At 41.8% G+C, this 24,675-nt stretch overlaps 1 protein-coding gene across 1 annotated transcript in view; it reads right to left on the reverse strand.

The window, feature by feature from the left end:
• Positions 1 to 210: 210 nt before the first annotated feature.
• The window catches only part of LOC123746515 (organic cation transporter protein), a 25,570-nt gene continuing 1,105 nt past the window's right edge, over positions 211 to 24,675 (reverse strand). The window contains exons 2-12 of the mRNA XM_045728045.2: positions 13,120 to 13,243; positions 10,604 to 10,721; positions 9,753 to 9,933; positions 8,134 to 8,237; positions 7,551 to 7,705; positions 7,095 to 7,263; positions 6,537 to 6,684; positions 5,259 to 5,521; positions 4,725 to 4,804; positions 4,232 to 4,416; positions 211 to 4,105 (exon numbers count right to left, since the gene is read on the reverse strand). Of these exons, the coding sequence (XP_045584001.1) occupies positions 3,965 to 4,105; positions 4,232 to 4,416; positions 4,725 to 4,804; positions 5,259 to 5,521; positions 6,537 to 6,684; positions 7,095 to 7,263; positions 7,551 to 7,705; positions 8,134 to 8,237; positions 9,753 to 9,933; positions 10,604 to 10,721; positions 13,120 to 13,243 (1,668 nt within the window). The 3' untranslated portion in view covers positions 211 to 3,964. The remainder of the gene's footprint in view (positions 4,106 to 4,231; positions 4,417 to 4,724; positions 4,805 to 5,258; positions 5,522 to 6,536; positions 6,685 to 7,094; positions 7,264 to 7,550; positions 7,706 to 8,133; positions 8,238 to 9,752; positions 9,934 to 10,603; positions 10,722 to 13,119; positions 13,244 to 24,675) is intronic.

Raw genomic sequence — 24,675 nt, forward strand, 5'->3', positions numbered from 1 at the left:
TTACAATGATTTGTTCATATATTTCATATTTCTTTAAATATTTTATACTCTTTAATTCACAAATATAATGTTGCCTTTCTTTAGAGAGCGAAGAAGCTGAGCTCTAAAGTGATGTTTGAAATATTGAACTAAAATAGGTATTTTTTCTTGAGAAAGTTCTCACTTCTCTACTTAACGCAGGGAATGAATGTGTAAAATAAAATATAAATCGTAGTATATAATTATTTTTATAAATTTATTATGCATTTCAACATATGAATATTTAATACAAATGACTGTAATACGTATCGTGCACAATATGCACCAAATATATTATACAACGCACACTGCAATATGCAGAGCACAATTTTTTTAATAAAAAATGAGAAATACACAAACATACACATACAAAGTATTGCTGCTATATATATACACCTTAGTTAGCTCATCAACATAGCTGATATATATATATAAACCTTTGTTAGCTCATCAACATAGCTGCTATATGCAGGCGATGAGTCACAATAACGTGGCTGAAGTATGTTGACCAGACCACACACTAGAAATTGAAGGAACGACGACGTTTCGGTCCGTCCTGGACCATTCTCAAGTCGATTGACTTGAGAATGGTCCAGGACGGACCTAAACGTCGTCGTTCCTTCAATTTCTAGTGTGTGGTCTGGTCAACATAGCTGCTATACAATTTAAATAAATCATCTGTATAAACTCTGAAATGTAAAATAAGGGGCCAGGAGATTCTCCTCGGACATCAAATCAAGCGATTTATTTTTAATTTTTTTACTAAAGCCTTCCCCTTGGCTTCACCTTTTATTACGTTTCCAAGTATACAAAAAATGTAATTTGCTTCACCCACCCCTTCATCAGCTTAAGTCGTTCCACGGGCGAGCCCTCGAAGCCACAAATTATGATATAATAAGTCCGTCAAGAATATTTGGAAACTTTATAGGCTTTGGTGTTCCTTATAAGAATATACATTCAATTCGAGAGACCATACACCCTGTGGAGGGTCAGTATGTTGGGCCTTGGGGGAAGGACCTTGATATATAAAGGGGTAATTATTAAAACAATATGGGACAGCACAGCTCCTGTGCCAGGTAAGTCCACTACGGGCTCACCATAGCTCGTGCTACTTACCCCGCTCCTGTGCCAGGTAAGTTACGGGCTCACCATAGCCCGTGCTACTTGGAACTTGTTCCAAGTAGCTGAATCTATAACAACAACAACATAAAAAAATATTCTGCACATTATACCCAAGCTCCCTGCATGTAAACTCACATATTTAACTTTAGACAACCATACGTGGTCTACACTGCGTGGTTTTTCGATTATAACTTGTTAAAATTCTCCTCTGAGAGCTTCGTGTACCTCCCGGCGTGTCAGTGGATGTACACTTGAGTTTACTGAGTTTACTTTAGCCCCGGACAAAGTTCAGGACTAAAGAATATTTCCTGGCTAGTTAGTAAGCTATTGTGGTGGCAATAATAATGGCCTTGAGTCCAATGCTTTATAAATATCCTGCAATGCGGAGTTAGTGATCTGTAGTTGGCAACGAAGTAGATAACAGGAAGGTATTTTTTTGTATACGTGTTGAGCCGAGCACTGAGAGATGCATATACAGATACTCTTACCTTGCAGGTGAGGGGAAGGAGTGAGGACAGATCATAGAACGAAACTGTTTTAGTGAAAAATACAGTTCCAGGATTTAACTCATTTAGTGGCAGTAGCATAAGATTATATATTAGTATAAGTGATAATGCTTCGCAACGCTTCCGGTTAAATAACTGAGTTTCCCTTCCCTGTGCAATAAGATGACTATTCTGAATCAATACTTGTGTGTGACTGTTTATGGACTAGGTGCTGCGCATATTAGGAAAAGACTGAGGAAATATTATTTGCCAGGGTACGGGTTTGGCACCTAGTCACATTAGGCTCCACCCACTTCGTTGTGGTGCCAGCTATCGTCTCGATTTTAGAGCAAAAACATCCATTTTTATAATAAAATAATATATTTTGACAAATACAATGTGCCGAACCAATGTATTTTATTCACTGTAAAACGGGAGTGTGGGGCTGTTGAGTTGAAAAGAGCTACCAATTTTAGGTATTAATTTAATACCAAGAGGTATTCATTTTAATTAAAAAATATTTGGGTCTTCTTGCTTTTCTTATATATAAATTATTGTTAAATTAAATATATTTGAGCCAGCATTAGTAAAATCAAATAAATATAAAGGTTTATTGCGAGTTAGAGGCCGCATGGTGCAATGTGCGAATTGGCAAGCCTCAGATAATTGTCGTACGACAGTTTCTTGACGTTGGGAACGCTTACGAGAACGGCTGCATGGTAATTGGCAGGGAAGGAGAAAATTATCAAGGGAAAGCGCCAAGCCATGACGACTATATAGATAATTCCACAATTATCATATGATAATTGATCCTTACCAATTACCACATGATAATTGATCCTTATAATTGGGGATCCTTATAATTGGCAGGCTGAATGGTAATTTGCTCTTATGAAGCCAGCAACTAAGATGCAATATAAAACTTTAGATATTTTTCTAAAATTTATACAAGATTATACCCTCATAATTGGTCTGATTTGCACTACTATTTATATTAAAATTATTAATTATCGTTAACATTACAGAGACTGATGTGCATTCGTTTCACTGTAATCTGCTTAGTAATGAAAATACATTATATACAAAGGGGGGTGGTAGGAGAAGCGAACACTCTTACGTATTCAGAGTTAAATGGCAAGTTTTTCCCTGAATGCTCTGTGTTCCCTTCTCTGAGGTTGTGGGTCCCTATAATTGCACCAGTGGTGTTACCCCCCCTTTTTGTACAAAATTGTATTATTGTAAATGCTAGATTTATTATTATTTTTTCGAATGAGAGAAATTACAATGAAAAACTACCTGAATTATGGTTTAGTCTCTATGTTTATAAGTAAATCAGTACAGTTATTAACCTAATACCTAGTTCAGTCTCCTGGCCCCCCGAGAAGCCTAATGTGAATCACAGACATTTCAAAAATATGCCAACAAGAGGTCAATGCACCTCACCCTGCTGGCTGAAAACACCTTTCATAGCTCATTCTAACCCATGTGTAGACTGCAAGTCACAATAACTGGGCTGAAGATTAGACACTCAACCCACCACATCTGAAAATATTAGAAGTGACGATGTTTCGGTCCGTCCTGGACCATTATCAAGTCGATTTGATATTGGTCCAGAATGACCCAAAATGTTGACACTTCCATTATTTTCAAATTTGCGGAATGAGTGTCTTATTCTAACCAATTAGTTTTTCTTCTTAAATTTATGATCAAAAGAAAGGACTCTGCAACTTTGAAAACTTTGTATTAGGTGAAATAATTTATGTTTTCAGGTTAAAATACTGAATGGGTTTAGGCGTCAGTTTCTCCTTGCCAGTGCGCACCGCCTGATGTAATTTTTCCGTGGGTTGCAGGTCCTTTTGATCCCTATTTGTTTAGTTCCCGTATTTTATCACATATTCTTATACAAGACCTTCTCATCCGAGCCGTAAGATAACCAGTAACTTTCTGTCACTTGTATCTAAATTATCAGTATGAAAAAGCACTTCAACACAGGGATACATAGAGGTGTCACCCGTTTCTCGGAGTATATACACTGCGTTTACTTTAGTCTTGGGCTATATATTAGCTGGTTGGTCAGTAAGCAACTGTGGCAGCCATAACCTGCAAGAGGTTGAAAGGCACTAACACCAGCATCAAACCAACATCCAACGTGCTTTTGGGCAATGCCACAACACCATCAGCTTTTCCGGGCATGGCCGTCACCTTCCGCCTTCCTACCGCTTTTATGTCTATCTTCTCTTGACTTCGACCATGGCGACTGTCGCCCCGTTGTAGCCCTCTTCTCCTCCGTTCCTTGCTGCTGCTTCTCAGGTATTACCGTCTCCTCTTACCGGCACCTGCTACTTGGACATGGCCTCGACCTCCTCGACGGTCTCCGGGAGGGGCATGTGGTTGGTCTCCGGGAGGAGGAGGGTCAGGAGGCCAGCAACCAGAGACAAGATGCCGAAGAGTGTTGAAGGGAGAACGTAGTGGACGTCGCCCTGCCGGTGTAAACACGTCATCCTTAGAAGAGGAACACAATAATACGTATTCCAAAAGTGTCAAAATTGTCATTGTAGTTTGGTGATGTAAGGGGTGAACCACCACTGTGGTGACTGAGGACTTACAAGTAATGTGATGATGTAGGGGGTGATGATACAACCAATCCTGGCCATCATGGAGCTGGACCCCACCGCTATGTTGCGGACCTTAGTGGGCATCAGTTCCCCGGTGTAGAGGTACTGCAGCTGGAACACCGCCGTGGTGAAGAACTTGCCAAAGCTCACCAGGAAGAAGTTCACGTAGATCTGGTCTGCTGGGAGGGAAGGAGGGAGAGGAGGCAGGAAGGGAAGGAAAGCAGAGATGATGAATGAAAAGAGGAAGAGAGCAAGTGGGAGAAATGAAGAGGAATGGAAGCAGGAAGAGCGTGGGATGGAGAAAGGGGAGAATAATTTAATTTTCTTATCTGCGTTTTTCAACGTGACTTAATATTCAGCCTTAAACTTATATATAAAATTAAAATTGTCTTTTTGAAACTTTATAATTTATTTGTTGTTTCTCGTTTTCTGTACTCAGTATATCTGTCTGAGTATGAATGTGTGTATATACGAGGGTTCTTACCCTCGGGTACAGCCAGGATGGCCAGCAGACAGGCGCTACAAGCTACAAACAGCCCACACATGGTCGGCCGGCGCCCAAACCTGCAGAAAACAAGGACACGAGACTGAGAAAGAAATGCATTTGTGTTGTCTAGGACAACACCACGTTGTTGTTATAAACGTATGCGTTAGTGGAAACACTGTCAATAAATAACACACGTTACTGAGGCATATTAAAGCCCAAATAGGGAATTTTGTCTTATGAGGGAACCCAATATCACAAAAAATTCATAATGGCGTGATCTGAAGGAGAGGTGTAAGGGTGCTTTTCGTAAAATCCTTGTTGGGCACCGGTTCGGGCCTCTGGAACCTTGCAGTGAATTCAGTAGAGTTGCGGGTGGATTGGCTTTTGTCCTATCGTGGCCGAGTGGGTTGAGGCAGGTGTCCGGGAATCACCAGAACGCTGGTTCGAGTCACCCCAGTGCCAAAAAAATTAATTCCTCATTGGGAAAAATGTATATTGTTTGAACTGAGATGAGAAATATAAGGTACCTACCTATCCAGCGGGGAGATGAAGACAATGGCTGAGGGCAGCTCGACCAACCCGGATATGAAGATCATGAGGAAGGGATCGGCCTTAATGTTGGCTCCGGAGAAGATGAGGCCGTAGTAGACGCTGGCTGCCACGAACCACAAGAAGAAGGATATCATGCATCTTCGACGCATCACCGGGGTTCGAACTAGGGTGAACTGGGCGCGCATAGAGTTGATAATACCACTGTACCACTTGGAGGATTGTGTGGCCGTCGCCTCATCTTCCTGGATAATATAATACAGTTAGTAAATAAACTAGAGACTCGACACATCTGAAAATAGAAGAAGTGCCGACGTTTCGGTCCAAGTTTCGTACCAATACGGACCGAAACGTCGTCACTGCCTTTATTTCCAGGGTGTCATAATTAATTGATTTTTTTAATAAAAAATTGAATTAAAACAAATGGACAATATATATATATGTATATTAGAAAAATAGAATTAATAAAAATGTTTAAGATATTCGACAGGTTTTCATCATTTTGACTACATAACTTTCTGCTGTTAAAGAGAACCTTTGGTATTATGAGCCGGACAGTAAGTACATCTTTTGGGTGTTAATAAACAAGAAATAATAATTTTAAAGAGAAGAAATACCACTGTATTATGAAATGAGCTGATTTTAATTTAACTTGAGCAATTTTTGTTTTAAGAATAGAGAAATTAAGAGTGTTTACAATTGTTGCTTTGTTTCTGTATATTCTCTGTTAAATACTGTGAGGAAAATTTTATTTTTTTAGTGGATACTGTATTTCACAGTGATTATTATTTTTTTTTTACTTTCTCTTGTAAGCAATTGTATTTCTCAGCAGAATTTGCAGTTTCAATGGCAATAACTTTAAAATGAAAACAAATGAATATACATATTTTATTACAATACTCAAGAACCTTTCTTGATTACCCTTCCACACTGAGCAGTTAAGAGGCCCTGTAAAGTTTGAAGATTTAAAATAATGTTCATTCTTGTTCTGCTCACATGGTTCGAACATTATATTATAAACGCATTTTCAGATAACAGAAGATCCTTGAATTTTTTATAATACAGTTGGTTATAAGATTTGAGCGTTAATGGAGCATTTCCATAATTTCCATCGTTCATCAGTGTTAAAATGTGAGGGCTGAGTGTCATTAGGTTAGGACGTTAAGTATTGTGGGGTAATATATTTTCTGGTCAATAAAAACACACAAGAAAAGTTTCCTTTAATGAGACGGTGTATGATGGAGGGTAGTGAGGTCTTACCTTGGTGTGGGCTCGGGAGATGAGCTTCAAGACGAGCTCGTCAGAGGGCAGCTCCTTCCCGTTCCTCCGAGCGACGTCCTTCAGGATTTTCAGCGCTTCTGGGAACCTCCCCTGAGATGCGAGCCACCTCGGAGACTCCGGCAGGATCCTGTGAGACAGGACACAAGCGGTGATGATCAGAACGCATCGTCTTTGACAACTTCGAGCTCCATGGTCCTAAGACACAGCTCCACTCTCCAGCCACTTGCTCAAGGAACCTCAATGTACCTTGACAACTTCGAGCTCCATGGTCCTAAGACACAGCTCCACCCTCCAGCCACTTGCTCTAGGAACCTCAATGTACCTTGACAACTTCGAGCTCCATGGTCCTAAGACACGGCTCCACCCTCCAGCCACTTGCTCAAGGAACCTCAATGAACCTTGACATCACACTCTTGAAGACAATAATTACCGAGGAACGTTTGGATTGGAGTCACCATATGAAGAAATGTGATTCAAGAATATACTTAAACTTCAGTTAAACATTTGGGTAGAAGGTGGCGTCACCCGCATACTTACCAGTAGTAAGCAACGAGGATGAATGAGGACAGACCAATAGCCAGCTCCAGGTACCGCCAGCTCCTGATGAAGTAGGCCATGCCCGGGAGGATGGCGATGCCCATACCGAAGAAAAATGCATACATCATTCCAGTCATCGTCCGCGCCTCGGGCTTCACTACCTCCATCACTGTAAGGAGAAGGAAGGAGCTGGGGATAGATATTTACTGGCCTCTGTGGCACCTCACTTGTAACCTCTTGCCACTTTGATGTCTTCTCTCTAGAGCTAATACCCCTTTGATTCCAATCCGACAGGTAACACATCCCAGCATTATCAGATGAACCAACTTTATCCTCAAGTATATAAGATATTTTTATGCCGGACAGCTTCCTAAGTTCACGGCTCTCCTATATTCACTGGGTTAAACCAAAGACCTGACTGTCCCCAGAGTAATTTAAAGGTTCTTATATACCAACCCAGAACGAAAGTTATGACCATCAGGCCAGCACAGAGGAAGGCAATGACGAAGCGAAGTGCCAAAAACTGCATGTAGGTGCTGACGAAGCTGGCCGCAGTGCCGACCAGCGCTGCAGCCACAGCACACAGCACAGCCATGGTGCGGCGACCGTACCTGCAACACAATGGGTACCTGTGAGAAAATCTCTGGGGCAGGTCAGCGGCATCGAACCAGTGCCATACGTCGCGACCCTAGAATGTCAGTCTTATCCACATAGTTCATCCATGACGACCATAATTCTTTCACTATCAATATTCTGCTTCTAGTAGATAAATAACATGTATTGTTGCTGTATGAACTATGTTCTATGTATTCTAAAAATAAAAAAAAAACTTTTTAATATCATGTAAACTAAGCATTAGTTTATGTATTAAATTGCCTCCACTGTACAATAATATATTGCAAAAGCCATAGATATTGCAGTAGAAAAAGTTCTTGGTAGTTGTCAGTATAAATATCACGTGAGTAGATTATATATATATAATGAACGTAAATATATTGTGATCGCTGCCGTGGAATGAAAGGTCTTTAGAGGACCTCACCTGTCTGAGAGCTGACCCATGACGAGGGAACCCACGAGGAGACCGCTCATGTAGGAGGCCTGGACGGTGGCCATCATCCAGCGACGACTACACACCAGCGAGAACTGTGGCACAAGATCGTCATTATTGTACCTGCTGGGGAGGTGTTGTTCACATGGTCGTCATTATTGTACCTGCTGGGGGGGTCTTGTTCACATGGTCGTCATTATTGTACCTGCTGGGGGGGTCTTGTTCACATGGTCGTCATTATTGTACCTGCTGGGGGGGTGTTGTTCACATGGTCGTCATTATTGTACCTGCTGGGGAGGTCTTGTTCACATGGTCGTCATTATTGTACCTGCTGGGGAGGTCTTGTTCACATGGTCGTCATTATTGTACCTGCTGGGGGGGTCTTGTTCACATGGTCGTCATTATTGTACCTGCTGGGGGGGTCTTGTTCACATGGTCGTCATTATTGTACCTGCTGGGGGGGTCTTGTTCACATGGTCGTCATTATTGTACCTGCTGGGGAGGTGTTGTTCACATGGTCGTCATTATTGTACCTGCTGGGGGGGTCTTGTTCACAAGGACACTTCTGATGTGTGACTACACTTCTGAACTCTGGTCTGTTCACATGATTGGTCTGAACTCTGAAGTAATTCTAAGCTTCTGCATCATCCCGTCCTCATAAACAAAGGCCAAAGTCCATTCCATGCACCCGCCAACCCCCTGTTTATGAATGAAAAACGGTTTACACACGTCTCACAACTGATCACGTTTGAACACTTCCGGAACAAGTGCTTCACTGACGACTTTTGTTCGAACCACAACGCTGTAAATGCTTCACCCACGTACTACAAATACAAATAATCGCCAACAGAACCTAAACACTTATCCTAACCTATGCCTATATTTTCACAATATGCTAATATATTATAATATTAATTTATATTTAAGAAAATTCCCTGAACAGCATGTTAGTATAAAATTATGAATGTGTCTGTGGGGTCGACCGCTGGATGTAATGGAATAGAGTCGAGGAATGGTTTGAAAGCATATTACGGTTCCAATATTAGTTAATTGTATATTGTCAAGTGAATCTTTGTCTTAAACAAAGAATATTCTCAAATCATAAATATATCGTATTATAAATCGTTGTTTAAAATATAAAAACATATATGTTTAACACGTTTTCTTTGATATAGTCTGAAGAATTTGATTTTCTGTAAATGAAATTCAAGGAGATAAATAGTTTTCGAATTTCATATTTCACATGCTTGAGAATAATGCATTTAAACGTAACCAAACGTAATGAAACCTAACCGAGCCAAACCTAACCTACCCATGGATAGGGAGTAGATAATAGCGCCTATTTCGTAGTGGTTTTAAGTGATTATTTCTCCCTGACGACAGGTTGATCCACACAGAGATTCGTATACTAACATACTATATATACACAATGAAGTGTATTTCTTGTCTCTGTGTATATCCACTGAATTTACTTTAGTCCTGAACTATTTTTTGCATTAAAGTATTGGTCAGAAAGCATAGATCACAGCCTTAATAACTCCTCAGAGGTTATCAAGGCCGTGATTAAGGACAGACTTTAAGCCAAACATCAAAACACAAGCCCTCCTCACCTCAGAGACTAAAGTAGACTGGAAGACTGAGGGATCAAACACCCAGGAGTCACAGGCGACGGTCGGAGCGTTGGTGACGAGGTGACGGGCGGCGGCGCCCTCTCCACCGACCAGGTCCGGCATCACCGCTGTGTAGTTGTGGTCGTAGTACTGGCACTTGTCGTAGCCCGTCTTGGCGCTCCTGAAGGCGGCGAGGAAGGAAAGGTTTTGTTGGTTAGATTACCGCCGTCGTGTGGGTCAAGAGGCGTTGTTGGTGTAAATAAGAGGTGTGGACCAAGAATATTGCCCTGTGGAATGCCAGTATTAATTTATATTCCACGGGAGGGGCTTTCTGTGGTGTTTTTGAGAGTTCTGCATTTAGTAATAGTTTCATCAGTAAGTCATGACAAGGTTCATCACTGAAAACAGTGACTCACGTGAATATGTCGATGAAAATACTATTAATATTACCGTTGCGAGATATTTCAGGCAGTTAAAAGTTTCAGGAATTCTATAGTTTCAAAGAACAATAACGTTATCAGTACTAGAAGGTCATCTAGTATGCACCCAATATCCCGTTGCATTCTAGGAGATTAGGCTTTGTTGTTCCATCGCCTCCTTGAGCATGCTGGGAGCGTGCAATCACGTAGACTGTACAAACCTTAAATGCTCCACAAGCAACAGTTTTTTTCAACAATAAACTCAACTCAAATGTCCGTCAAGGGTTAGAACTTGAACCGCCATGATGGCAGCCTTTTACCATGTCCACCCAACTAACGGTAACTGTGTGTTTGTGTTCGTTTACCATAAATATTACTTTTGCGGAAGAGGCACGAGCTAAACACTGGCTGTAGAGGTTGGCTGGTGCTCACCAGGGGATAGAGACGTTCCTGAGGTGAAGGGCCGAGATGGAAGCCTCGTCCAGGTCTCCTACAACGTCGTCCAGGCCAGGAACCCGACACCAGTGTTCGGGCGTGAAGCTCAGGAACGCTGTGGGGAAACCTGCCGTTATTATTCTCAAACATTAACTCGGTGTTATTACTTTTGTTGGGAGTGTTGTCCGCTTTTAGTAATTATTTTGTGTAATCTTTGTTGCAGATGATAAGAGATTGTGGAATTAATGTTTCCTTATTCAGTATAATAGATAAAATCATATATATCTGTTTATTGGTCTCCTCTTGATACAAGGGGGTTGAATTAATAAGTATTTTAGCCCAATCACGTAGATATATTGTGAGTATATATAAATTTACCCCAATCTACATTATTTTACTGGAGATATATCTAATGACACTCGATGTGTTGTGCTATAAAATTCCCAACTTTACTGTCAAGGGTCAGTAAGTGCGATTACAGCACCAGGGGTACAGCTGAATTCTCTAAGACAGAGATTACAGGACGCCTGATGTTTTGCTGTCTGGGACTCTGGGTTTTAATAGCTAGTTCTTCCCACTGAATTTCTGTTGGCGCGGTGTCTTGCACACGCCCCTCTGTGGACGCCAGGGAGCGCCGACCTCTGCCTGACCAACCTCCTACCTATGGCCAAAACCTGTCGTACTAGAGAGTATTACAAGTGATGAAGATAGTGTAAAGATAGTCACAGTGATGAAGATCGTACTCAGTTGTGCTTGCTGGGGGTTTGAGCTTTGGTTCTTTGGCCAATTTATATTATATAATTTACATATATTAGTGTGTAGTAAAGATGGTTACAGCGAAGAAGATGTGGCCTCCGTCAACATTTTCCCCGGCATAATACGGACGGAACGCAGTAGGGGCGGCGGCGTACGTGGAAAGGGCTACAGAGGCACATAATGGGCACAGGGACTGAATGCCAGCAATGGTTGGGTTGAGCTTTTAAAGAATCGCTGTAACGTAGCGTAAAATTCCTGAGTATCATTATTCCTAGACTTTTTCTTTGCCTTTAGACTTTTCAGTTTCAGACGTATCATGTGTCCCCTATTATTATTCCAGATGTGTAATGTATCCCCAATATTATCCTCATACGTATCATGTGTAACCTATATTACCCCCAAATGTGAAATGTGTCCTGGATATTACCCCAGACTTGCTATGCATCCCAAGTCTTATCCCAAAATGTATCCTGTGTCCTCTAATGTCCCCAGATGTATCATGTGTCTCTAATATTATCCCAGACTTGTCATTGTCCTTATGTCATCTCAAGACGTGCCACACATGTATCCACTATTATAATATTATTAGGATATGTCTTGTGTCCCCATTTTTATTCCCCAAACTTGTCCTGTATCACCAATATTATCCCAGGCTCACCATGTGTCCCCCAGTGTAGTCCCCAAACGTGTCACGGGGAGCCAATGTTATCAATAGACGTGAGAACACATGGTGACTGCCAGTAACAAGTCCACGTTGACACGTTGCCAGGGATCTCTTGGCAACGAAAACGTGTGTGAGTGTGAGGTAAGATCACCCAGGGGGAACCAGACAGTTCCTGGTGCCTAGGAGCATAGAGCACGATGCCTCTCTCAAGTTTAACATCAGTGGCCAGTGACCTCTTGAGAGGGCTGGCTGTTGTTGCTGGGGGAAGGGAAGGGAAGGTGGGGTAGGGTTCCGACTGTGTGTAAATTAAGGGGTAAGTGAACACACACTAACGTCTGTGTTTGTGGCAACAGAAACACAATATATCTCTTATATCGATAATGGAGATTTACCATATAATAGTTGAGCAAAATATCTTCAGCACTTTCATTTACAGGAGTCATAGTGAGATAGAGAGAGAGAGAGATGTTCACGACATGTAAGATACAAGCATATTTGGTCCATTTGCCTTATTACACAGGTAGTTAACGGAAGTTCTTGTTATATTTCGTAATTTTGTAAATCATACATGTTTATAATCATTACTGACAAAGGCGCCACACTATTAACGTCTTGGCGTATATCCCCAACAGTCAAAATGTGATGCGCTATCAAACTCATAGCTACTTGCAAAATTGTAGGCTGTTCCCGATTTCTATTCATGGGTTCTGGGTTAGGTTAGGTTCGGGCAATTTGGTACATCATTTTTTGAGACGTATCAAATCACCCGAGAGGATGGAGTGAGTAAGTACCACAATCCATCATGTAATTTAAGTATTTGGTTGAAGTTAAATGATCTTTTATTGTTGACCAGACTACACACTAGAAGGTAAAGGGACGACGACGTTTCGGTCCGCCCTGGACCATTCTCAATCGACTTGAGAATGGTCCAGGACGGACCGAAACGTCGTCGTCTCTTCACCTTCTAGTGTGTGGTCTGGTCAACATACTTCAGCCACGTTACTGTGACTCCTCGCCTGCGTACTGGCACTCCCACCCGACAGTTGATAGATCTTATTCAACCAAACACGATGGCAAACCAGAGTGGACTCACCCGAGGAAACGGCGTGCATGGAACAGATCACCTGCGAGAAGTCAGCTATCACAAACACCAACTTCTGCCAAGTGCCCCAGGACCCGGCCAGCTCCAGGGCCTCGTCGAAGCCGCCGCCGGAGTCCTGTGGGAGAACAGTTCACGAATGAGAAAGAACAGAACTTATGTTGACCAGACCACACACTAGAAGGTGAAGGTACGACGACGTCTCGGTCCGTCCTGGACCATTCTCAAGTCGACAGAACTTAAATCAATTTCAACATCTTAAACTAACGATGTTTGATGCAATAATATAACATTTAGCAAAAAGTAATTGAAGTTAAAGTGACTCTATTTAGTGCAGATACAAAGCAAAAATTTAAAACAAAGGACAGAAATGTATTCACGATTATGGCTTTATGTGCGTCGAAAATTAATACTATGAGCAGTGACAGTGAACCACAAGGTAATTGCTGACGGTGCATGTGTAAATAAAGAAATGTATTTGTTTTTCACTCAGAATGTTCAGTAATATGTTGATTGTGATGTGTGTCTTGTTGGGGGTGGACTCGAGTTACACACAGTTGGGGGTGAACCCGAGTTACATATTCTTTAATGTATTCTTTATTCGACTTCTTTAAGTTACATATAAGTTGTTCGTTTATGCAAGTATGCCTTACATTGAGGCTCACGTTCTCCTTGGTCAGTGACTGATTGGATGAAAACGATCGGCGGTTCTCCTCCCATTGTGAGTGCTTTCGGGTCGTTGGTCAAATAGCTTCGGCTATCAGCGACTTTTTGTAACCAATGAGCGTTCAGCAACCCCGTCCTCTGGCCTCCCTCGTCAAAAATATTGGACTGATTCCAAAGACCCACACATCATACTCTGCACCCAGAATAAACACCTTTGAAATACGAATCATCGTCACTACAATATTATCATTTTGCGCATAGTTATGGCCAGGTTAGATTAGATATGTTTTGTAAGCAATTATTTTGATTTTTGCATTTATGAATTAATTTTGCATTTTCAGTGCATCCTCAGGCTGTGCTTGTCCAAGCTGCTGGCGACACCAGAAACGCATTTGTCAATTATAGCGTACTTTGTAACCAAACATTAATTTTGTCGATTATAGATTAATATTGATGCATATTATTCATTTACAAAATTAGTTAGGTCTAGGAGATAGGTTAGGTGTTTTGGTTCTGTTAACAACTCTTTGTCAACCCGTCCTCGACTCAAGTTCATTACATCCAGCGGTCGAGCACACAGAAGCATTCATAGATTTTAACATGCTGTTCATTCAAAACGGGAATTTTCTCAAATATAAATTAATATTATAATATATTAGCACATTATGAATATATAGGCATAGGTTAGGTTAGGTGTTTAGGTTCTGTTGGCGATTATTTGTATTTGTAGTACGTGGGTGAAGCATTTACAGCGTTGTGGTTCGAACAAAAGTCGTCAGTGAAGCACTTGTTCCGGAAGTGTTCGAACGTCAACAGTTGTGAGTCGTGTGTATATCTTTTTCATTCATAAACAGCTGGGGGTTTGGCGAGTGGATGGAATCACTTTTGGGTCTTTGTTTGGGGGACGGGCTGGATGTTTTCAGACTACAGTATTTAGGGCGTGATGAAACAACACCTGGCTTCGAGTTTATGAGCGAGGTTCATTCGAAACTCGAAACACGGGAGACATCTCCCGCCACGCAGGGTGCAGCCGCACCTCCACAGAGCTCCAGTATCAGCTCTTGATACTGGTAATGGCTCAAAAGGGCCACCACTTACGAGCTATTCGTGCCCGTGCCACCTTTTGGGTGGCTTAATCTTCATGTTCATCAATCATCAATCGAAACTCGAAAGGAAGACCAGAACAGCCCGTCCTCACTAACAAACGCCACATGCTTGTTAATCCATCCACCAAACCTCCTGCTTATAAATAACAAACACACGACTCACGATTGATGACGTATGAATTGTTCTTGAACAGTGCTTCGTTTCTGCCTTCTGCTCGGTCGCAGCTCACTGAATGCTTCATTCACCTACTGTAAATACTAATAATGGTCAATAGAACCTCATCTAAGTTAGGGCCTAACTATTCAACAAATTCTAGACTAAAATAGTATTACTTTATATTTTAGAAAATACAAATTTTAAATACGCAGTCCCTTAAAATTGCTGAGTGAGTCTTTGGGGGCGGAGGCTGTCTGGACCTGCTTAGCTGAGGACAGATTGCCACTCCCGCGGGTCAAGTCATTCAGACATTAACTATGTGCAGTGAACATTACATTGTGATGGATACGTCTACAGTGTATGGATACTCTCTACCGCCGGGTGAGAGAAGCATTGATTGCTCACAGGAATACATAATGACTGAATGTTGTAATGTTGATGAACCGTTGTGTAAATACTAGTTCGCTCTTAAGAACATTATGATGCCTTATAACTAGTGCTGACACTTTAACTACTCGTTTATTGGCTTGGACGATCCTAAAACTGCATTAACAAAATGCAACTTGAACTTGACTCTTTGTTGACTCTTAGAACGTTTAGTTTTTTTTTCCAGGAAATAACAGTAAAAAAAAAAAAACTTTGTTGTTCGCACCAACAAATGCGATTTTCGGTCGTGGAACTATTGTGTTAATATTATAAGTGTTGTCAAATAATTAAGATTTTTGCAAAACGTTTTAAATTTTCAACGTGAGACACACGGGAGGACAGTCACTCACTTTCATCAGTCTGACGACTTACCACAGCGCCTTCCTCCTTCCAAGGTGAGCAATACCTCCTTAAGTGAGATCTTCACATTTACATATATCTATCTGTCTATATAATATCTATCTATATCATCATATATACATATAATTTATACTTGTATATACATAATATGTCTATATACATAATATATACGTCTATATACATTTATTTATTTATTTATTTATTTATATATATACAAGAAGGTACATTGGGTTTGTGAGAATACATTAGATAGTACAGTATTTACACTCTTGTAAAGCCACTAGTACGCGCAGCGTTTCGGGCAGGTCCTTAATCTAACAGATAATTTTAAGTAGGTAATTTCTATCAGAATTGATAAATGATAAAGATACATTGCAAGAGAAAAATGAGATGAGAGAGATAAGTAAGTATATTAAAGCACATTGTTATATTAAAGCTCTGATTGATTACATTGACAGCTTGATTAGTAATTTAAACAAGATTAATAGACACCATACAGCAGATTGACAGTACATATAAGACAGCAATGATCACAATGGTAAAGATGTTCAGATTGGGTACATAAAGATTGGGAGACTGGGCAGCAAAAGATACAGATAAACAAGATTTATAAACACCATACAGCAGATTGGCAGCACATATAAGAAAACAGCAATGATCACAATGGTAAAGATGTTCAAATTGGGAACATAAAGGTTGGGAGATTGGGTAGCAATACATACAGCGCAATTTAAAGGCAAAAAGTGAAAAACTATGAAGATGAAATTAGGTACTTTTTAGTATTGATTTTGAATGATGTAAAAGTTGGACAGCTTTTCAATTCAGTAGGGAGTGAGTTCCATAAACTAGGTCCCTTTATTTGCATAGAGTGTTTACACAGATTAAGTTTAACTCTGCGGATATCAAAGAGATATTTATTTCTGGTGTGGTGATAATGGGTCCTATTACATCTGTCCAGGAAGAGTTTCAGAGCAGGATGTGCATTTAAGAACAGGGTTTTGTAAATGTAGTTGACACAAGATAATTTATGGAGTGAGATTATGTTTAGCATGTTTAGGGAGTTAAACAAGGGGGCTGTGTGTTGTCTGAAAGCAGAATTTGATATTATTCTGATTTTTGCTGGGTGATGATGGACTTGAGGTGGTTTGCAGTGGTTGAACCCCATGCACAGATACCATAGTTGAGATAGGGATAGATTAGTGCATAATATAGAGAGATGAGAGCAGAGTTAGGTACATAATATCTGATTTTGGAGAGTATACCAACTGTTTTAGAGACTTTCTTAGTTATGTGTTGTATGTGGGTACTGAAGTCGAGTCTCTTGTCTAGGAATAGGCCAAGAAACTTTCCATCATTTTTATTGCTAATGTTTACATTGTCTATCTGAAGCTGAATTGCATTTGTAGATTTGCTTCCAAATAGGATGTAGTAGGTCTTTTCTATGTTAAGTGTTAGTTTGTTGGTTGACATCCACAAGTGAACTTTTTTTAGTTCATTATTAACAACATTATTTAGTGTATGTGGGTTGGGGTTAGAGTAGATGAGGGTAGTATCATCAGCAAACAAAATAGGTTTAAGAATGTTAGAGACATTAGGCAGATCATTGATGTATATAAGAAATAGAAGAGGTCCCAAGATGCTGCCCTGTGGCACTCCAACGGTTATTGGTAGGATGGGAGAGGTTATATTATTGATGGCTACACATTGGTGTCTATCACTAAGATAGGATTGGATATAGTCCAGTGCATGGCCTCGGATTCCATAATGATGGAGTTTATATAAGAAGTAATCGTGATTAACAGTATCAAAGGCCTTTCTCAGGTCAATGAAGAGTCCAATCGGAAACTCATTTTTGTCAAGGGCTGAGTAAATTATATCAAGGAGACTAATAATTGCATCGTTGGTACTCTTTTGAGAGCGGAAGCCAAACTGACAGGGGCTAAGAATGTCGAATTTTACGAGATAGGAGTAGAGCTGTTTGTGGATAATTTTTTCAATATTTTGACAGTATGGGTAAGTTCGATATTGGTCTATAGTTGTTTATGTCTGACGGATTACCTCCTTTATGAACTGGCGTTACTCTTGCTTTTTAAGGATATCAGGGAAGGTATGACACTCAAGGGATTTGTTGAACAGCAGAGCTATAGGTGGCGCAAGGGCATGGGAGGCGCTCTTGTATACAATGGATGGGATTTCACTGATGTTCCCAGCTTTGGTTTTAGTGAGTGTATGATGGACACAACATCTGACGGGCTGACTTGGTGAAAGGAGAAGAGAGTTTGGATAGCTGCCTGAGAGATATGTGTTGATATGTGTCTGAGTCTGTGGGATTTACTTGCAAGGTTAGCACCAATCGATGAAAAGAAGCTATTAAATTCATTCGCCATTTCTAAGTCAGATGACGGTGTAAGGCCATCCTTAGAGAGTGTTATCTGGTTGTGGGAGTGTTGTTTAGTTTCCTAGGATATTAGAGATGGTATTCCATGTGCTTTTCATGTTGCCTTTTGCTTCTTTGAATCTAGTCTCTAGTCTAATGAATATAATATATATGTCTATATACATATAATATATGTCTATATACATATAATATATACGTGTATATGCATATAATATATACGTGTATATACATATAATAAATATATATACGTGTATATACATATAAAATATATCTATGTATATAATATGGTTTTTCATGTGGTGCTTAAATTCAATTATTTCATTTCAGGTAAGTGAACACAAGTCTTAGACACCAGCCACTCCGTCAGTCTTGAGGTATGTTCCCTTTTCATTGTTTCCATTGTTTATTTTTTTTTATTTTTATAAAACCGTACAGGACAGAGTTTACGGTAGCAATTTTTTTTTTGGGGGGGGGAGGAGGGGCAAAGTTTTTTTTTCCGTGGTCTTAAACACACAAGACCCCGTGGTCTTTTTCCCGTGGTCCTGTGGTCTTAAACCAGTATAATAGAAACTGCAGAAAACCCAATATATCGTATATTTTAAAAGCCAATCAAAAGCCTCTTTGTTGCAATTTTGAATTTTCTATATTGATTTGCTGCTCTTTTTATATCGTCTGCCAATTTACAAAGGGTCGCTCCTGTGTCATCAGTTTATTAAATTTTGTTGTATTCGTTATTCGAGGCATTTGACAATAGTAATAGGTCGTTGTATATGTGGATCTCGGCACGACCGTCGTTCACATTTCCACATATAACTGTGAAATTCCACATAGTTCATTTCGTCAGGAGCAAAATTGTAGGATTCCGAGCTTGGGAAATGATAGTTTCAAGATATCATCTGGGCAATGTCGAGATTACGAAATCATGATGCGAAAATGATTTGAGTGATGATTGGTAGGGATCATAAAACAATAGATACATAACTGCACTGAATAAAGCAAGCAGGTTACCAAGATTTCTAGAAGCGTTAGCCCTAAGATATCTAACGTTGTTCTTTAGCTTCGTCTTAATCTTGTTAGGCCTCATTAAGTATTTCAGTTTTAGCCTCTGTACTACAGAACGGACGTAATTGACTTAAAACGCGCCAATAGGTCCAATAACCTCAAGATAACCTCAAGGCCTTGTGCAGTTTCTGTTGTTCGTACATTCTTATGATGAAAGATTTTGATAAGGCAGACATAGCAAGTGAAAGTTGAGGCGAACAATGAGCTCCGTGGACCCTCCACACCTACCTTGAGGTGCTTCCGGGGCTTAGTGTCCCCGCGGCCCGGTCGTCGACCAGGCCTCCTAGTGGGAATGTCAAGTACAGTTAATAGTAACATTGATGCAAAATCCTGAGAATTCCCATCATTACTTCACGAGAGATCGAGATAGAGATAAATAATATACAAGGAAAACCAACGCACATGAGACAATGACAGACAGACATTGCCACTAGACAAGCATGAGACTACACAAACAGATAAACAGAGAAACAGACAACCCAAGAGACCGGAGGAAGGTCAGCCACCACCATGTTGCCAAGTCATGGACCCAGACAGGCGTGTGCATGGCCGCCCAGTCTTGGAGAATGACTAGACAACTGATAACTTCCTAAACCATACTTAACTTCCTTCCTCCGGATCTGAGGTAACCACAAGCTCTGGCTCACCTTGACTCTTACGGTGCTCCTGTAGACTACCAGATCACAGTAGAGAGGCTACCAGATCACAGTAGAGAGGCTACCAGATCACAGTAGAGAGGCTACCAGATCACAGTAGAGAGGCTACCAGATCACAGTAGAGAGGCTACCAGATCACAGTAGAGAGGCTCGTGATTCAGTGCTTCTGACCTTGAGCCAACAGCTGTGAACGCCGTAAGCATTCCTAAATATACTATGATTTATTGTGTTTGTTATCGTTATTAATATCAATGGGTCGTGTAAAGAGCTCAATGGGTACACTTTAGGGCGAGAGTGGTGTTGGTGGCGTTTAACGATCGTTTGTCTTTCTACAAAACCCATTACTGACAATGGGTTTGTCAGTGTCACTGACACCGATTTTGCTTGAGTCTATATGTTCTCAACCGCAGGTTTTTACCACTGAGCAATAGCTCATGGGCTCCAGCTGATAAATATTACGTGGTGGGATGCGTCACCTTCCCCCATGGAGTCTGACTGTCCCAATTACTCTTAAGTCTGTAGTAGAAAGTTCTGATAGCTCTCAGTCCACCTTTGCAATACTCGCAGGAGAGTGCCACAGGGTGGACAATTACCTCTATAATACATGAGTAACATAGGTGGGCCTGCGGGCCACCTAAATCAACAGCCTGTTGGAACAAGTTATTACAAGTCGGGGCCGGGTTCGAGGAGTAGTAGAACTCCCGAAACCCTCTCCAGGTATGATCCAGATAACACAGGGGTGGACCAACCTCATTTACCTGTTGCCACTGAGAGGCAAAGGTGGAGAGTAATGGGAGAGCCTTCTGTTTATCACGACCCCATTCTCCAGAGAGTTTTTGTGGGAGGACGAACACCAGCAGTTAGTGTTCCCAGCTGATAACCTCGTCATATATTGTTATTAAGGTTAATTGTGCGTTCCATGTGCAGGTTTATCGCGTACGCTTCTGTTGTCATGCTGTCTTCATCGCTATAGCTTTCTCCCGTTGTTTATATAGGTAGGGAGCATAGTCCGAGTGTCTCATAGGAAAAGACACTACAAAAGTGTCTACATGCCTTCCTATATCCATCCGTCTCTCTCTCTCTCTCTCTCTCTCTCTCTCTCTCTCTCTCTCTCTCTCTCTCTCTCTCTCTCTCTCTCTCTCTCTCTCTCTCTCTCTCTCTCCCATCTCTCTCATCTCTACATGATTTGATATATCCCTCCTCTTCCCGACCCATCACTACATGCCTTTCCTTCCTGCTACCCTCCCTACCTCTTCCAACTCTGATTTCCTCCTTCCCCTTCCCTATTAATTTTCTCTTTCCCTCCCACCCAATCCCTCTCCATCTTCCATCTCTCTTCTTCCCACCCTCCCTCCTTCCCTCTAAAATGTATGGGTGTTCTCAGCATCAATATCAACACTCTTAAGAAGGTTAAAGTGTGTACACCCTGGACAATGGTGCCCTTGTAAGATCGTGCACGTCTTCAAGACCGTCCTCAGCATCTTAGATCACTTGTTTGGTTGTTGCCGCTGTAATTTGATGTCCTGGATCACTTGTTCGGTAATTACCGTTGTATGATGACGTCTTAGAGTACTCTACAACTATCCTGAGATCGGTGTCCAGAGACCGCGGGAGGTGAGAGAGTGTAACATTGAGTCTTGATCCGATTTCCGAAAAAATGATCAGAAAATAAACATGATTTTAAGGGTTGACAAATGTTAATCTTCTTGTCTGAGACGCTGTTCACTAAGTTAAGCAAGTCCCAGCTGTGTCTGGGTACAAGTGACAAGATTAACAACCCAGCGGGTTTTTTTCCTATTGGGGAGTGTTGTACATGTTGGTATGGCGGTGTGTCCACTCACAGGATGAGTGACGCTGCCCAATACTGTCCCTATGGCGGTGTGTCCACTCAGAGGATGAGTGGCGCTGCCCAATACTGTCACTATGGCGGTGTGTCCACTCAGAGGATGAGTGGCGCTGCCCAATACTGTCACTATGGCGGTATGTCCACTCAGAGGATGAGTGACGCTGCCCAATACTGTCACTATGGCGGTGTGTCCACTCACAGGATGAGTGGCGCTGCCCAATACTGTCCCTATGGCGGTGTGTCCACTCACAGGATGAATGGCGCTGCCCAATACTGTCACTATGGCGGTGTGTCCACTCAGAAGATGAGTGGAGCTGCCCAATACTGTCATTATGGCGGTGTGTCCACTCACAAGATAAGTGGCGCTGCCCAATACTGTCACTATGGTGGTGTGTCCACTCACAGGATGAGTGACGCTGCCCAATACTGTCACTATGGCGGTGTGTCCACTCACAGGATGAGCGACGCTGCCCAATACTGTCACTATGGTGGTGTGTCCACTCACAGGATGAGTGACACTGCCCAATACTGTTACTATAGCGTCATGTCCACTCACAGGATGAGTGGCGCTGCCCAATAAACTCGCCCCTCGGGGCAAAATTAACAGTAATTTTCGAGGGTAGAAATAACCTAAGCTATTCTATCCTTTTGATAAATATACTTTTCTCAATAAACTTACTTGGACTTCAGACCAAGGTGCTCAGCATTGAACAACCTCATGCAGGCTTTGCCTTTCTCGTGAACAACACACCAAAACAGATAATTAATTCCCAGGCTGACTCGCATTTTGAAAACCTTCACTCGACACATAAATGCGTCATTAGCTCAAATAAAGCCAAACTCTCGGAAACAATTTATTTGATGTTTTTTGTTGACCAACGATTGATTTCACACGTATTTATGTGTCGAGTGAAGGTTTTCAAAATGCGAGTCAGCCTGGGAATTAATTATCTATTTTGGTGTGTTGTTCACGAGAAAGGCAAAGCCTGCATGAGGTTGTTTAATGCTGAGCACCTTGGTCTGAAGTCCAAGTTTATTGAGAAAAGAAAGTATATGTATCAAAAGGATAGAATAGCTTAGGTTATTTCTACCCTCGTAAATTACTGTTAATTTTGCCCCGAGGGGCGAGTTTATTGGGCAGCGCCACTCGTCCTGTGAGTGGACATGACGCCATAGTGACAGTATTGGGCAGCGCCACTCATCCTGTGAGTGGACACACCGCCATAGTGACAGTATTGGGCAGCGTCACTCATCCTGTGAGTAGACACACCGCCATAGTGACAGTATTGGGCAGCGCCACTCATCCTGTGAGTGGACACACCACCATAGTGACAGTATTGGGCAGCGCCACTTATCTTGTGAGTGGACATACCGCCATAATGACAGTATTGGGCAGCGTCACTCATCCTGTGAGTGGACACACCGCCATAGTGACAGTATTGGGCAGCGTTACTCATCCTGTGAGTGGACACACCGCCATAGTGACAGTATTGGGCAGCGCCACTCATCCTGTGAGTGGACACACCGCCATAGTGACAGTATTGGGTAGCGTCACTCATCCTGTGAGTGGACACAACGCCATAGTGACAGTATTGGGCAGCGCCACTCATCCTGTGAGTGGACACACCGCCATAATGACAGTATTGGGCAGCGTCACTCATCCTGTGAGTGGACACAACGCCATAATGACAGTATTGGGCAGCGTCACTCATCCTGTGAGTGGACACAACGCCATAATGACAGTATTGGGCAGCGCCACTCATCCTGTGAGTGGACACACCGCCATAGTGACAGTATTGGGCAGCGTCACTCATCCTGTGAGTGGACACACCGCCATAATGACAGTATTGGGCAGCGTCACTCATCCTGTGAGTGGACACACCGCCATAGTGACAGTATTGGGCAGCGTCACTCATCCTGTGAGTGGACACAACGCCATAATGACAGTATTGGGCAGCGTCACTCACCCTGTGAGTGGACACACCGCCATAGTGACAGTATTGGGCAGCGCCACTCATCCTGTGAGTGGACACACCGCCATAATGACAGTATTGGGCAGCGTCACTCATCCTGTGAGTGGACACACCGCCATAGTGACAGTATTGGGCAGCGCCACTCATCCTGTGAGTGGACACACCGCCATAGTGACAGTATTAGGCAGCGCCACTCATCCTGTGAGTGGACACACCGCCATAGTGACAGTATTGGGCAGCGCCACTCATCCTGTGAGTGGACACACCGCCATAGTGACAGTATTGGGCAGCGCCACTCATCCTGTGAGTGGACACACCGCCATAGCAGCATGTACAACACTCCCCAATAGGAAAAAACCCCGATGGGTTGTTAATCCTGTCACTTGTACCCAGACACAGCTGGGACTTGCTTAACTTAGTGAACAGCGTCTCAGACAAAAAGATAAACATTTGTCAACCCTTAAAATCATGTTTTTTTTCGGATCATTATTTCCGAAAACATTCACTCGACAGCATTAATGTGTTGAGTGACTGACTGAAAACATTCACTCAACACATTAATACGTGTGAAATCAAGTCAACCGACTTAAAGAAGGCTCTGGTACACAGTTGGGTCAGGATATATATAGTAACTAACTAGTAAATTAGCATTAGGTCAAATTTAGTGTTATTGAAAAGTAATAATAATACTTATAAATTTATTATGTCCACTCTCTCTCTTTGGTCAACATAAACTTATCAAATAAATGAGTACTGAGAATCTGGCTTTATATGAGCTAATGAAAGATAACAGCTCATAGCTTTAGGGGCCTGACAGCTGAGTGGACAGCGCTTCGGATTCATAGTCCTTAGGTTCCGGGTTCGATCCCCAGTGGAGGCGTAAATAAATGGGCAGAGTTT

The sequence above is a fragment of the Procambarus clarkii genome, chromosome 90 (genome assembly GCF_040958095.1).
Source record: "Procambarus clarkii isolate CNS0578487 chromosome 90, FALCON_Pclarkii_2.0, whole genome shotgun sequence".
NCBI lineage: Eukaryota > Metazoa > Arthropoda > Malacostraca > Decapoda > Cambaridae > Procambarus > Procambarus clarkii.